The 15,443-nt window shown below is 46.7% G+C and overlaps 6 protein-coding genes across 6 annotated transcripts; 3 read left to right on the forward strand and 3 right to left on the reverse strand.

Annotated features, from left to right (window-relative positions):
• Positions 1–979: 979 nt before the first annotated feature.
• On the reverse strand, positions 980–4,629 carry K444DRAFT_612494 (uncharacterized protein). Its single transcript, XM_024880145.1, has 4 exons — positions 4,205–4,629; positions 3,653–4,146; positions 3,046–3,600; positions 980–2,994 (listed from the first exon to the last, which is right to left on the reverse strand). Exons 1-4 carry the CDS (start codon positions 4,540–4,542, stop codon positions 1,061–1,063), a joined length of 3,321 nt encoding a protein of 1,106 aa, XP_024737200.1. The 5' UTR covers positions 4,543–4,629; the 3' UTR covers positions 980–1,060.
• Positions 4,630–5,880: 1,251 nt separating this feature from the next.
• K444DRAFT_612496 (uncharacterized protein) lies at positions 5,881–7,534 on the forward strand. The gene is made up of 2 exons (XM_024880146.1): positions 5,881–7,055; positions 7,110–7,534. Exons 1-2 carry the CDS (start codon positions 5,984–5,986, stop codon positions 7,412–7,414), a joined length of 1,377 nt encoding a protein of 458 aa, XP_024737201.1. The 5' UTR covers positions 5,881–5,983; the 3' UTR covers positions 7,415–7,534.
• Positions 7,535–7,736: 202 nt separating this feature from the next.
• On the reverse strand, positions 7,737–9,045 carry K444DRAFT_390092 (uncharacterized protein). The gene is made up of 3 exons (XM_024872427.1): positions 9,020–9,045; positions 8,356–8,699; positions 7,737–8,311 (listed from the first exon to the last, which is right to left on the reverse strand). The coding sequence occupies exons 2-3, from the start codon at positions 8,589–8,591 to the stop codon at positions 8,059–8,061; spliced, it is 489 nt and encodes a 162-aa protein (XP_024737202.1). The 5' UTR covers positions 8,592–8,699; positions 9,020–9,045; the 3' UTR covers positions 7,737–8,058.
• Positions 9,046–10,275: 1,230 nt separating this feature from the next.
• Positions 10,276–11,527, reverse strand: K444DRAFT_560836 (uncharacterized protein). Its single transcript, XM_024876913.1, has 4 exons — positions 11,421–11,527; positions 11,073–11,367; positions 10,712–11,023; positions 10,276–10,654 (listed from the first exon to the last, which is right to left on the reverse strand). The coding sequence occupies exons 1-4, from the start codon at positions 11,501–11,503 to the stop codon at positions 10,352–10,354; spliced, it is 993 nt and encodes a 330-aa protein (XP_024737203.1). The 5' UTR covers positions 11,504–11,527; the 3' UTR covers positions 10,276–10,351.
• Positions 11,528–12,772: 1,245 nt separating this feature from the next.
• On the forward strand, positions 12,773–13,348 carry K444DRAFT_528291 (uncharacterized protein; the record flags this gene model as incomplete). The annotated part of the gene is made up of 1 exon (XM_024874710.1): positions 12,773–13,348. A coding segment is annotated over one exon (576 nt), but the record flags the coding sequence as incomplete, so codon positions are not given.
• Positions 13,349–13,531: 183 nt separating this feature from the next.
• K444DRAFT_528146 (kinase-like protein) lies at positions 13,532–14,520 on the forward strand (the record flags this gene model as incomplete). The annotated part of the gene is made up of 2 exons (XM_024874694.1): positions 13,532–14,123; positions 14,189–14,520. The coding sequence occupies 2 exons, from the start codon at positions 13,532–13,534 to the stop codon at positions 14,518–14,520; spliced, it is 924 nt and encodes a 307-aa protein (XP_024737205.1).
• Positions 14,521–15,443: the final 923 nt, after the last annotated feature.

A 15,443-nucleotide genomic window follows, 5' to 3' on the forward strand; every position in this document is an offset into this window, starting at 1 on the left:
GCATTGAAAGCATTGAAATAAACAATAATTTTCATTCTTTTGCCACTGAGTTATCAATCCGTATGAGATAGCAAGACTCCTTAATTATTCGCCTCGCAGTGGACAAAAAGGAGGCACTGATTTTCGATGTTCTCCGGCGTCTCCGCAAAAGTTTAACTTTTATCTAGACTAAAAGGGAGCAGGCCTTTTAATATTCTACAACATCCAAGGTATTTGAAGAAAGAAGTCTTTGAATATACTGTAGGGTAGCTCAAATTGTTCGATTGTTAGCGTCGTACACTGAATAAGGCGCATGTCCGGAAAAGGTCGTAATAATAAGTAGTACGTGCTAAAACAGCCAAGTACATATAACTGCCTACGTGACTGTCTCCCATATCCCTACCATATTACGTGATCGCTTTTCGACCAGTGTGTCAAAAAATAATCAAGGCTAATTAATTAGAATTAATTATAATCATCACGTGATAATGCAAAAGTATACTTTCTTAGGCATTTCTAAAGATTATTAAATAACTAATAGCTATATTAATAAAATATAAATAAAATCTATAAAGCATATATAAGAGTATAAAATTAGTCTAAATCTAAAATAACAAACTAGTTTTTGTTATGTGGTACCAGTCACGTGGTGCTATTGCACGTGACTTAGCATGTAGCCAGTGCTTCCTTAGCCTGGCAGATAGCCTTTAGCTCAATTCAAGCTCTTTACTACTACTATAACACTGGAAATCAAGGAGGTTCTAGCGCCTTTGGCTTCGCTTACTAATTAGCGCTAGGCCTGGTTTAGTAAAGAGCGCCTTTAGCAATACCGAATACGGCTAGCCCAGACCTTATTTTGGCCTTATCTCGGCTTCCGAAGCTCCAGAGTCATGTGCGCAATCACGTGATAAATCTAATTAATTATCTTTGATTATCTTTGATTATAATTAAGTATGATTTGATTGGCTTGATTTTGACTTGATTTGATTTGAGTAGGGGGGTCTAATCAAATCAAACCTAATCATTTGACACACTGTTTTCGACTATTTAACTATGTCTTTAAAATTTCCTCGAACGCATTTTACTTGCTAGATTTATTATTTTCATCATCCCCTCCAAGTCTCTTTATTGCCGTTCTATTCCCCTCCCCAGACCCAACCTTAATACTCTCGGAAGAGAGCTCTATCGAAGTTCCAGAATTAAAACTATCTAACGAAGAACTCCCACTTTCGCTAGGAGAGCTCGATTCTCGTGACTCTGCGAAGTTTGTTTGTAAATTCAATGGGCAATTTTCTTGGCTGTAAAATGCGCGGGTGTTCGGTTGCAGATGAGTGACGGCTGGCAGCGGAAGTCGACGTGTAGCCTGGCCGAATATTATAGCCCCACCCTCCTCCAGTCTTACAGGAGGAACCATAGTCCCGAAAGTCAGCCCAGAGTCGGGTAAAATCTGCTGGAGTCTCTCGCATGTACAGCGGAAAGAGCTATCGCTCGCATGGCACTTCTCGAATAATACTCTGCCTCGGTGCCATTGTAGATGAGTGGATGTGAGATGTTTCCTTGTTAGGCGAGATCCAGACTGTTCGAATAGTTTATTGATGGTGGTGGCACCTACTGTGAGATAGTCCTTCTCTTTCGGCACCGCTCTCCACATATGGCAAAGTCCCTTGAGCGAGCACTCTGCCGGCTTGATAATATCTCCAAAGCCGCTGGCAAAGAGGACTATGGCGTTGATATCGGTTGCAAGGTCAACCCAACCGCCACATGTCTTCTTAATGGGAGTTTCTTTGAGCCGGAGAGGTGAGACTTCGTCGACTATGTCCATGAACTCCCAACCATGCAAGTTTTTCCGAATTGGCCAGTGAAGTGTTCGGTCCGCAGATGATGCAACCTTTACTACTTTATCCATCAAGCATTCAAGTATGGACCAGACGCCCAATACCAGATCTCTGAAATGGAAGTTGGGGTTACCTGCGTCATCTTCACCTAGAACTGTTGAGGAATTTTCTAACAACATCCTTTCTGCCGCTTCATATGTATCCAGCTCTGGGTCCGCGGGATTCATACGAACGAGCTTCTGTTGGACACTAAAACGTTCTCGAAAATGTCTCGTCTGGGCGATATGTGCAATCACCGCCGATGATGGCACCAGCCAACCCCTCCTCTCTTCCGTATCATACAAAACAACCGGAGTTTTGGAGGCATGTTTGACTATCCTCTGATAAGGACCAGTTCGGGAGATGTGCAACTTACTATCCTTGGGACCCACGGAAAATTTGAGATCGCCGGTGATAAAGTTCTGGAATCCGATACTCCCTCCCGAAAAGGCTGCACATGCTACTGGTTCTTTGGTCGCGCTCCAATCAATGTTCTCATATTTAGCATCTTCAGTTCCAAGGTGGGTGCTTGTCTTTTCCCACCACCCAAGAAATGCCCGTGTTGAGGAGATCGATTCCAGGCCAACTGTATCAACCAGAGCTCTTCCTGGACAACGTCCGTCCACTTCCCAAAACGGAAGTCTAGAATCATCCTCGTTCCGGATGAAATGCCATTGGATAGAGTCGCCAGTGCGCTTCAATGGCACGAACATGCTCGAAAACCCTTTCAGCAAGACACCACCCTCGTATTCCACGGCGTGACTGGCGCCACCTAAAGTAGCCATAATCTCGAGCGGAATCTCTAAACCAACCTCATCTGCCCGGTTTGAGGTTGGAAAACCGCAAGCAATAACTGGATTTACAAAGAGGTTGTGCCAGCAACTGATTTCAGTCTCTTTGAGGGGGTTAACACTGAACTTGATGTGAAAATTTGTCGAAAATGCGTGGAATGGGGAGATTAGAGCTTCGGAGCGGCCAACATGACCTGTACCCGAAGTACGAAGAGCTGCGCCAAGGAAAGCCAATTGTTGGCCAATTTCTGATACCATTTTCAGGGGCCCGATAACTTCGACTGCGATACTTGATGCTGCTTTAGACACTCCCACTACTCTTGTAATGGCTGAGAAGTGCTTGTCGAACTCTGAAAAGTTTAGCAAAAATCACCGAAGCATAACAAGTCATGTCAACATACCCCTCGAATTGGAGTCGCCAACTTCAAGAAATCTTTGCAGAACATCCAAGAGTACTTGGCCTGATTCTGGCCAATGACTCCTCGTGTATTCCCCAACAGTTGCGGCTTGAGCGTCAACTGCACGCCCAATCAAGACAATGACAGACTCAAGTGATATCGTTGCTCCGCTCTTGCACTGATCATTCCAAAACTCCTCGGCGCTCCAGTGAACTTGGAAGGTGCTTTTGTATACGCAGTGAGCCATATGATCTTGGTCATTCCGCGTGCCTGTATCTTGATCATCTTTGATATAAAATTCGCTGTCTTCGATTTTTTTGAGGGCATCTTGGCAGCATAACCGTAGCAGCGTGGCTCTGATTACTGCTTCGATCTCGTTGACAGTATGGCCTCTAAAGATGGAATCTGATTTTAGATCCCCCTGAGTCATCTGGCTATTTAGATCCTTCATCTTTCCCGTCCCAGTTGATACCATGTCAAGGGTTGTGTTCGATGTATTTGGAGGATTGTCTGAGAAAAGTAATATATCGAAGAGTGATTGATTCGTCTGATGGAACACTACGCAATTAACATATACTGGCTTTCGTCCGCGTGTGGGATATCGACTTACAAGGATCAACCCGGATTTCATATCTGCTCTCTCCTGGCGTCTTCAATCTAGCAATTGCTATCAACCCAGCGATATCATTTTTCGTGTTTTCCCAGCTTTGGCTATCTTCACCCTTTTTCACTGTGAAGTCAGTGATGGCATCGTGACCTGAAAGGAGAGCCTCGAATCTGAAGCCATCTAACGATGCAAGAGGCAGCCCGGATTTCCGGGAGTATGTTGCAAAGAATTCGGGGAGGCTAAGGTTGTCCACTTCGGTTAACGATAGGTCAAACGTGGTGGCATGAACATTTCGAAAGATTATATCAAATAGCTTTTTGGGTTCCGGTCCAGTAATTGCAGATACCGGTGGGGCAATGCTGTGGTCTTCGATGATCAGGCCTTCAGAAGTCATCAAAAAGCTAGGCGAGATTCGTTTCATTGTGTTCATTGAAATCATTGGGTGGCCGGCACTTGTTGTGCTGCTTGAATGTATTGGAATCGCGAGAGTCGAACCCCTTTAGGATGAAATCAGTCATGTTTAATTCCGTTCATAGGGGACTGTCGACTTCGTACCCGCCGTCTTCCAAGTTGTCCTGCCCCACAGCACGATCGTGCAAGAGCCTCTGGATATCACGCCTGAGGCCGCAGATATCCTCCTCAGCCTTGGCAACTGAAGCGGTGCGGCCGTGTTCCTTTTTCCACCGGCGGATTCTCTCTTCCTCCTTCCGGATAGCTCTCTCCTTATTATCGATTTTCGTGCAGATCTTGCATTTCTCGGCAAGTTTGTAGCGATTCATCACAAGCTTCATGCCACAAACTTCCCCTGTCCGATATTCTTTTTGGCAATGCCGTCGAAAGTGTCCCCATTTCCAGCATTGGCAAGCCATCTCATTAGCATCGTAGAAGCACATTTTGAGAAGAGGTAGGATTATTGAATTGTGCTGTATGAGATGTCGATGTATGGAAAAAGTTTCAAGCTCTCGATGTTGAAGGTTTGGAAACCGTTCGGAATGTCATTGAGGAGTGTAAAATTCTCTGTCAGAGGCAGACTCTGAGGTAGAGGAGCAAAGCTTTCCCGCCCTAGTCTCACTGTTCACTTTATTGGTCAAGTCCTATGCAGATTAAGACTTGCCATCCATGAGTGCGTTGCGATTCGCCAAGCAAATATATGTGGCTTGCATGGATTCAAATGCTGGATCTCACCGAGTACGGACCAGTGCAGTCCATTGGATACGATACGTCTGGGTGGGAGCCCATTGTAAGACTTGCTACCTGAGGGCGCACTTGTCGAGGATGGAGATACTGTTAGATGCCCGAATAAGATGTCAATATAGAAGGTGAGAACAGAACAAAGTGCTACCTCAGCTCACAAGTCGGCGAGCGAGCCAATAAGATGGAAGGCATTATATGTGCATCGGAATGTACGGGCGCATCTTTTCGGTGAGTAATTAGCTCAATTCTATCGGCTCGCCCGAGTACGGACTCCGCATGTCTGAGCAAACGATGGAATAAACCCAGCCCAGGGTCAAGAACTCGTAAGCTAGTGGAATTTGGGGAAGCCCTTGTGGGGGTTGCAGCATTGGCTTAATCAACTGACCACTTTGGGTGGCTTGACGCAGGACGATTACACTGGCTGTTGGGGGTGAAGACCGCTAATCCCTCACACCTCTCATCTCCACCAAACCTCTCGCCATTGCCGCCTGGGTTGTAAGTCGATTGAGGTTAAGGGCGGCGCCACTTCCTACAGGCTCACGCCGGGGAAGAGCGAACCACAGGCAGCTCCCTCGCAGAATGGACGCACCTTCCTCCGCATTCCAGAAATCGTCATGTGATAATTCATCCTCCCACAGTATTATGCAGTCTTTCGAGCTCTCGCCTTACCTGCCCGGCCGCTAGCCCCTTTTGGATGCATCGAGTGAACTGGCTAGGGAATCATGGCTGGTACTCCCTGTTGGCTCAGTATTTGAGGATTTGGCCCAATGATAAGGCTGACTAGGGATGGAAAGAGCGGGCGAAGCGAGTAGAGAGGCCAGATACCTGACCTGCCTCTTCTCGGGGAAAGTTCCTTCTCGATTATATCTTGGGGAATAAGTTACGTACGCTCTGTCTCACTTCCAAACAAAAGCAAAGCTGGGGCTTGGTCACGTGGCTGCAACCTGGTTGGGCTGTGAAATCGATTGGCTATTATTGAAGGCCCCCGAACACAGCCCCGAGCCTTACCTACGGGCCTCATCATATATTCTCAGAACTCACAATGATTCTCAGTGCTCTTTCGCCTGCTAGGATATACGAGTGAGCAGTTCTCTTTCCCTCCAGAAAAGCTGAGAACTGGTCTATTTGGAGTAAGTCGACATGGCCCACAAGGCGAAGCCGAAGTTAAAGCCGAGTCCGACCCAATCGACGAAAACAACACAGAAGACCAAATCAATTCAGAAGACAAAAACGACAAAAGAGACAACAACAACTGAAAATGCAAACAAGAATAACTTGACGCCATCCTCATTCACGGAGCCCGTTCTTCGAGTTGTCAGCCCTCCTTCAGCTGGAAAAGGATCTAAATCACCCCAGAAGCCACAGCCTGACGAAGATGGAACCACCAAAACACCAATCGTTGTTTTCCACAAACAGGAAAAGGAGGACAACATTGCCGACATCATCGGCGTAAAGACTCTTACCATGTGGAAGAAATCCTCAGGACGAAGCAAATCCTGGGCAAACTGTCGACGAACAAAACTAAGCCAAGGTGACTTAGAGCTCCTGGCGCAGTCACAGACACGCTCAGTTTCTTTCGGGTGGCAATTCTCTAGTATGGTAACACCATCATTGTTTGCTCGAAGTCACGGCATACGTGTCAATTCGGAACCCACACAAAAGCGATTGTCAACCGCTCGGACATCTGGGTATCTGGCTGTAGACCAGAATCGATATGTCCCACTCCCAAGAGGGCGTCCTGTATTTGGATGGGCTAAACGTCAGGGGAGTGAACATCGAGCTGAATTGGGGTTCCTCCGTCTCACAATCAACCGTGAGGACGTGAACCTCACACGAGAAGCATACCTTTCGGAAATCGATCTCTCAAAATCAGACGCGCCTGGTAGCAAAAGACCTTGGAGAGTTGCCGGGATTCAGTGTTTTCCTGTTTTGCGTTTTCTACGGAATGAGAGTCATGCCGATGTTTACTTGATTCAAAATCCCAACAACCCATTCAAATTGTACCACGCTCATGCTTTCTTGAATGATGGTTTGTCGGGCAATTGGTCTACATTTGCGAAGAGGAAGATGAAGCACCTGCGGGGAAGTCGAGATTTTCTTACTGAGACTATTCAACGAGGAAGGGTTATCATTATCATGAAGGCCGGTCCAAACGCAGAGGAGTTTCATCTCAATAATACGCAAAAGGAGTTTCCACCATTGCCAGGTATTGGTGAGAAGTCCACAGGTTTTCTAAATAATTCTGGAGCTGACAATAATTTCTTAGATCCGAAGTCTGTAAAGATTCGCCCAAACAAAAACAGGATTTCTTATGCTGCCGTGGTAGGGCGGAACCGAAGTTCGAAGCATTGTCTTGATTCTAATCATCGAGCATACAAGGCTTGGGAGAACCGAAATGGAAGAGGCAAGACGAAGGCAATACCCAAAGTTGTTCCCAGTCGTGCCATTGAAGAGAGCCAGTTGGACACGAAGAGCGAGGATTTCTCTGCTTGGGTGACGGTGGGCAGGAGGAGGCTTCAGGGTATCGCCCTCCGCAATCGGGGTTCAAAGTTGTCAAAAGTTATTATGTAAGATCGTTTTCCAAGTCAATGGACTCTCCATTTCTGTCAACTTATCTTTGAGAACTGATATGTTTTGCCAAATATGTCTTGTGGAAGAATTCAAGCAGTGATGACAAATTGCGTGATAACTTGAAACCTGCAAAACACATGAGGGATGGTGCACAATGATGAGACAGGCAGATTTTATCATCAAAGAATGTGTTGTATTCAAATTCTATGACGAAATAACGTATTGGTTGTGGCTCCTTGCTTGGCCTTAACGGCTGTCACGAAGTTACCAACGACAACCAGTAATCCATCTCCCCAGGCCCCATTCATTCCCCATCGATTCCCCAAAATAATCCCCAAAACACTTCTGTGATCATTCCCTTAAACTTTGACAGGCAAGATCCTGCCAATCTACAAGTCTAGTTCTTCTTTCCAACTCAGAGTTCCATTGTACCTGACGGGATTTTTTGGTGGGTTTGTGCCGCTCGTCAGAGGGCATCCACGGAACAACAGTGCCGACAGGTTGGTGCCAGGCACGTGGGGGCTCCATAAGATGTCCGATAATAGTCTGGACGGATAAAACTAGCACGTGGATCTCTGTGATCGCAGCGTGGCTAGTTCTTCATGTCTAGAATACCCAACATCATCCTTTTCGTCGGCATCGTTTCAGTTGCTAGGGCCAACCTGAACTGCATGGCGTTTGCCATCTTTTGATTTCTCGGTCTTTCTTCTGATGTGACGTAGAAGATGATCCTTTCGAATGAATGTCTCTCCACATTTGCAAGCAAAGGGACGTGCTGATCCTTCTCGGCATGATGATGCTGTTTGTAGGTGGCGTCTTAGATCTTTTGGGATCGTGAAACGCTGCCCACAACCATCACATTTGCTGGCATGCCGATGGGATGTGTGAATGTGAGACCTGTAGTCATTAGCAAAATCCAGCCATATGACAACAGAACATACCCGACTCGTTGTTCGCTTGTGAAAAATGCGGAACAATGCGGACATTTGAAGGACGGAAGGACCGATATTTGACTCTTGCGATTCTGATGTGACTTATGACAGAGAGTTTCATTCCCAAGTGGTGTTGAAACTGTACTGCTCAGGCCGGAGAAATCATAATCAGAGCGCGGAATCGACGATAGTGGCATAGAATTCCAATCTGATTGAAGTAGTGATGTGGAATCCTGAAATACCATGCAGTTTGAACCATCTGGGAAAGCTAGCAAAGCTTCCAGTTCGACGTCAATGTCAAAATTGGCGGGGACATTAAGGTCAAGGGATTGTTGACTGAATCCAGATGGTTCATAGGCTGGTTGAAATACCGCTGATAAGCTGTCCGTTCCAGCCACAATTGCGCCCGGAGGTTCGTAAGAAACACTCTCAAGCGCAATTGGGCATCCCTGGTGGATTTCAACATCACCCGAAACGAATTCGGGATTGATATTATCAATCCACCAAGGCGGATGCGGAGCAGCGATCGTGACGGCGGCGCGGAATTCATCATTCCAAACCTGGCCCTGCAATTGATACGATGCTAACGGAGGGTATGGGTTAAGAAGAAACTCAGACTTGTTAGATTGACATGACCCGCTGAGTTTTAGGTCATGACCATGATGATTTGGGGGAATGATGGGGAAGACGAAGCCGCCCCTCTGGCGCTTCGTCGGGGGTTTACCTTGAATGGGCGGGGACTAACTAGAAATACCATTTAATATTAGAAAAATATACTCCAATTATCTTGCCAAGGTGCAGAGAAGAAGGTGTTGACCTACCGATGGATCACACACAAGAGTGTTGAGGAGAAAAAAACCGAAACGGGGAAAGGTCTGCCTTTTCAAGACCAACTCGACGAGGCTGACTCTCAGAGCCTGATCAGGGGTGCGACAATCTCATTGGGGGCCCCCGGGGCGTGCGGCAGGCTCCAGCGCCATCGCATGTCATCGGTGCAAGGGCATGGAAGGCTGTGCATTTGAAACACCAGGGAGGCTTAATAAGTGACTATTCTAAGCATAGCTGTACTCGAAAGCAAAAGTGGGTGCAAGGCTAGCATTTGTGGCTGTCGACAGAAATTCTCACCGAAAAGTAATTCCTCACCAGGTACGGAGATCGCGGCATAAAGTATCGGGAATACAGGGCATTTGTGCTGAAAGTCCACTATAGAGCTCATTTCTGGCACACTCAACCGCTATAAGCCTCTATATTTCTAGGCTATTACCCTGAAAATGCCCTATAAGCAGTTAACAAGGGGTGGCACACCTTTTAAAGCCTTCTCCCCTGTCGTTACAGGGGCTACCTCGCTAAAGAGCCCTATGATTGCTCTCCTTACAGCGTCCGAGCGCTATAGTTGCTCCGCCAGCAGCGCTAACACCCCTGAAGATCTTCCACAGCCTTGCGAATGTCTCACAGCGTGCTTTCAGGGCGTATAGCCTAGAGTTACAGGGTCTTATAGCGGGCTCAGCCCCTACTATTGCACGCTATAGTGGGTTTAGAGTCCCAACGCGCTGTATTCCCGATACATTATGCCGCGATCTCCGTACGAGGCCCCCTATCACAGTCATATGGTTCCTTACTCTTACTGATATTAGAATTAATATTAAAAATTAATTTTTTATTATATTTTCTTTATAATTTTATTAAAACTTAATTTTATTTTAATATTATATAACTTTATAATACTTTTATTAAATTTTAAAAGAAAAATAAGATTTAAATCTCTTATTATTTCTTTATTAATTTCCTTTACTAATTTCTTTAATAAAAAACTAATATTAAAAATTAAAGCTATATATTATTTAAGTTTTAAAATTATATTAGTACTTATATTTATAACTTATATATTAATTAAAACTTGTTTGAAATATATATTAAGTAATATAGATAGCAAATCTGAACTTCTAACCTTTACTTATTAAGTAAGAGTGAGTATTTCAGAGAGCGTGCGTTAATAAGCCAGATCTCACAAATTTCGACATGCTGCATTGGTTCTTCCCAGGTTAAGCGACCCAATATTTGCATTTCCTTGGAAGATGGATCCGCTACCCATCATGTTCACAGTCCCCGAGTATTCGATCCTTTTCTCTCGTTCCTTTGGAAGCTGGGCAGGAATCTGTTCAAGCTCCTGGGCCCACAGCCAGAGTCGTCCAGAAACCATTATATAACCTCCATCATCCAATCCGGTGAACCGTGCCATGCTCATATGGTTACTGTGTATGCTTTGGCTTTCATACCCGGGGAGAATGGCAGAGTGCTTTGGGACGATCTGCGCGAAGGATACATGTTAGCCCATGATTATCTCATGCTAATGTCATCAACTCACTTCTCCAACGCCGCCAACGCGGTATTCTTCATAGAAGCAAAATATCTTCATCTTCTTCCCAATTTCGCGTCTGGTATCCAGCATGGTATGGAAGTCTTGCTGGACAGCTGCCAACATCTCTGAGCCTGGAGTCAGAACACGCACGATGTCTCTATTGGGTTTCGAGAAGATCGACGATATTCCAGTCAACACATTTCCCCATCTGGCCAAATCAGAGCCGGCATGTGGCGTTCCAAGGAAAATGATCCCCTTAACAGCGTCTAGCAGCGCGTTCAGGTGTGCTTCTGCTGCATTCCGGCATATTAAGAGACCCTGACTACATGATCAGAAGCTTGGCGTAACGTAGGTAAGAATTGGTTACCTGCTCGCACACAAGGCCTCCCAAGCTATGGGCTACAAAGAATGTCGGCCGATCGATAGCTCTAGCCCTCATTTTGTTCATAGCGAGCTCATGCGCAAGGCTCTTGCCATGATCGCGGAGCGAATTGGAAGACGCAGCATCCAACGCGCGGACGACGTCTGCGTCGTAGCCAAATGTAAGTATTCGGGCGTTTGGAAGATCTTTGGGTAGCAAATCTGAGGGCCAGAAAGTTCGGGTCGTTTTATGTGTCCAAGTTGTTTCTCGGTTTCCTGTCAATCCGTGGACAAAAACAATACTGCGGTTTGCTCAGCACCACCCACCTGCCACGGCCAGGAATTATGCGCTTACTCTAGCGTTGGGAATACGGGTTCTGCTAGTGTTTGCAGACCGTAGGGGCCAGCTGTGGAAGGCAGCTCGTTGGCCGCAGCCATATCTTCGTCTTGAGAAGTTGCTTGTAGTTGCAGTGAGGCTATTTATCTTTCAACTCCACTGTCTGAGCACATTGGGTTCGTAAACGCGGGGTCCTCGTTCTCGTACTCGTATCCGACCAATCAATCACTTCGCAATCCAGCCTCACTTGCTCGCTATCATCTGAACATTTTTCTATACTCCTTATGGGGTTTATGCGCATTTTAACGAAGAGAGTCGGTGGCAAGCATGTCAAGAGAATGCGCTTCCAACGACTCCCAGCTTGATGGCCCCCGCACGTACTCTGGCACGATCAATGCCCACGGCTCGGGCCACATATTCCAGGGCAATCACAATGTCGGGCAATTGAACGATATGAGGCAATTCTATACCGGTAAGATTCCAGGCTATGATTCACGCCCCGAAGCGAAGGAACGCTACCGTATGCTAACGGTCGGTGCGGGCCAGAATCCTCGAACTCTTTCCAAGCAGTAGAATACTTGGCCCAAAGCCTTGCCGCAATTTTGGAGGACACACGGCTACTCTTGCAAGATATCGAGGTGGACGACAATGGCAAGCAAGCTGTTGCGTTGGCCGAGCGGCGCCATGCAAAAATCATTGAAGATCTACAGGCAGTTCGGGAACGTTGGTTGCGAATTGAGGATGACTCGGCATCGAGTGTGGAGAGAAGCGAAGTGTCGACCCAGATGAAAGATACCAAGACGAGAATAAAGGCGGATACTTCTTGGCTCACCATGAAGCATACCGAATACACACAGTAAGCTTTCTGGAGACATACTTCCGTCGAACTATAAAATGGAGTACCAGCCATCGGAGTCAGGTCCCTCGAAACCTTGAAGCTGCGACAAATGTTGGGGAGGTTCGTTGAGGTTCGGCGGCAATCCCGCGAGACCTCTGCCTTTTCAGTAGACACATCGCGTTCACTAACCCCGAATCGCAAGGAAATCTGGAGACAGATTCGAAAGGACTTGCAATCCGCCGGCTTAACTCCAGAGATCTTTTACAGAAACAAGTCGCAAATTGTGACTCTTCTTAGAGGGAATCTTCCCGAGCACGAACTCGAAGATATTCAAACGGAGAATATGGACCTGGAGGATGATACAGCGATGATTGGTGGCATAGAGCATAACGTACCGATTATCGATCTCACGGAGGAACCGAGTCAGAGTTTTTCCGTCCCGCGAACCAACGGGTTACAGACCTCGGATAGGAATCTAACTCAAAATGAACCCGGGTCAAACCTTGCGACTATAACCTTCTCATCAGATGAAATGTCCTCGGATGTCTCCGTATCTCGTGGATCGATTTCTCATTTTGGCCATTGGCATGACGCCGAGAACTCCCTTAGTCCAAAACCTGGCCGGTGGTACCCGCCCTACAAGACATCAAGTATCCAGGAGGCAGTCCGAAGGGTTGAATTGGAGGTTCAACATAGGTGGTCAAAGAGTAGGCTCCGGACAATGCTTCAGGGTATTATCTCGGGAACCTGGCTCGTCGACGATGATGCCCTAGACAGCATCTTGACCATAGCCAACAAAGCGTTCTTCCATGAAGCACTTTCTGGTCGTGTACGATGGCATTGGTCGCAAGAGCAACCATACGGCGGTTTATGTCTCTCGAGCACCGGAGTCCGACCCAGCGCGAATGGGGGTTACGAGACGTCGATCATGCTCTCAGCAAGGCTAAGGGCTTTTGAGCAAGAGTCTGAAGAGAGGGCCATATTAATCAGGGTGTTCCTGAATGAACTCATACAGTGCTACCTTTTCATCTCCTGTGGTATTAGGGATGGCCGATGGAACAAACGCGCTGACGCGATACGCAACATTGCCGAAGCTATGGACCGCTGGATTGAAAACATTGATCACAATCTCTCTGGAACCCGTAGGATTGTTAACGGTGGTCTCAATCTCTCTGGAATCCGTATGACTAGAAACTATATCAACGGCGAGTGGGCTCTTGAACAGCTAGGTACGAGGATCCAAAATCCAGAGCATCGTACTTACACACAAATCGTCATTTGTGTCAATCGCATGGAGCATAAAAATCGAATCTATACACCCCACTCAAATCAGCAATTTGCATGCAATCACCATTGCAAACCGGAATCGATGATTGGTATGACCTTGAGCGGGTCGCTTCACATCCTTGGCGTAGTGAATTCTGTGACTTGTCTCGAAAATGAAAGAGTGGTGTATAAAGCATTCGATTCGAGGACCCAGCTTTGGTATGCAGTGAAAGCTCTCAACAAAACATCGGCGCGTCTACGCGTACATAAAGAGTCTATTTGCGTCCATGATAAAGTATCTGCTCACCCAAATATAATTCCCCTTATTAAGATAGTTGACTCCGACCGCTATCTTTATACTGTCATGCCTTACTACCCGGAAGGCGGCCTTTTCGACAGTATTACGCAGTCAAGGAGGACTTTTGACGATGATTCCATTCGCAACACCTTTCTTCAGCTTCTGGATGCTGTAGAACACTGTCACCGCCTCAGAGTTTACCACCTGGATCTCAAGCCTGAGCATATTCTGGTCTCTGGTAATCAAATTTTACTGGCTGGTTTTAGTCTGTCAAGAACGGAAGAGATAGCAGGCTATTTAGGAAGCAAATTTTACGCTAGTCCAGGCACGTATTGATTGCGATCCTTCAAACGTTCATAAACTTACCAGTGACATCAACATCAGAAAACCGGCTTGCACTTTTCACAGACGCGTCATATAGATGTGCTCCTCATGATATATGGTCGCTAGGTGTTATCCTAGTAAACTTGACCTGCGGTCGCAATCCGTGGAAAGAAGCAACTTTCGATGACCCCACGTATGTTGCCTTTATGAACGACCGTAACTTTCTCAGGACCACTTTACCGCTATCAGAAGAAGCAAATTCTATATTGTGTCAAATCTTCGATCGTGATCCATCCACGCGGATCAGTATTCAGGAGCTTAAGCACGAAGTCTCTCAGTGCCCTTCTTTCAGGACTGAGCTGCCCTACTCACATCATGTTTCGAACACTTGATTGTTAAGGCTTCGCTGCTGCACGGGGCCTTCAGCAGATGGAGCGCTGACTCACTGCCTTGTCCAGATCCAACCAACAGAACCAACCACTAACTGGCTGCCTAAATCTTCCTGAACTCGAGATGGTTTCGAGCTGACGACTTTCGTTCTGGCCCACCTGGTGATACTTATGTCAAGCGTCCGACTCGCCGATCAATCTTTTCCTCCCATCACCAAGGACACATATCAGCGGCACCATTCTCGCAAAGATCATTCCATGTATGCCACGGACTTATGTTGTTGACTTCGATTAGGCCACCAGCACTTTCCCACCAGCAAGGTAGTCAACAGGAAACATATGGAAGACAATTTTTGCATCCAGCCTAGGCTTCAACACGACATAATTCCTGATCAAGAACGCGAGGATGCCAAATCCACTGAAAAGCGAACTGATCAACCATCCTCGGAAGTCGCCCGGCCATGTGCTAGAATTGCGAACTGGCCGACCAGACTGCTCACAAGCATATTATCATGTGGACGGAGAGCTGGACTTGCGGAGAAAATTGCTCGGCACGGGATGTTAAAGGACGAGATGAAGTAGAAGCACAGTAGGATAACCATCCTCAGCTGAAGGTTGGACACACGTGGAGCAGGAGGAGGCATGGCCGCACTCTTCGTTGAGTTGAGGTCTGCTACCTAATTAGAGCAAGAAAGAAAGTTGGGGGTTGAATTGGAGATGACATGCTTGAGAAGGATCCTGTGTGGCTTGAAATTTTCAAGCAAGAGCTGCGAACCACCTCGAGCTTTCCAAAAAAAACCAGAATATCAACAGTGGACGAGGCAGAACCCCCGAGAAGCAAGAACTCCTCACTCCCCTCAAACCTTCCTCAGACTACTTTGAACGTATTGAAATCCACTTGGTCGATGGTGCCGAAAGGCGTGCAA

Source organism: Hyaloscypha bicolor, assembly GCF_002865645.1.
Source record: "Hyaloscypha bicolor E unplaced genomic scaffold K444scaffold_60, whole genome shotgun sequence".
Taxonomy (NCBI): domain Eukaryota; kingdom Fungi; phylum Ascomycota; class Leotiomycetes; order Helotiales; family Hyaloscyphaceae; genus Hyaloscypha; species Hyaloscypha bicolor.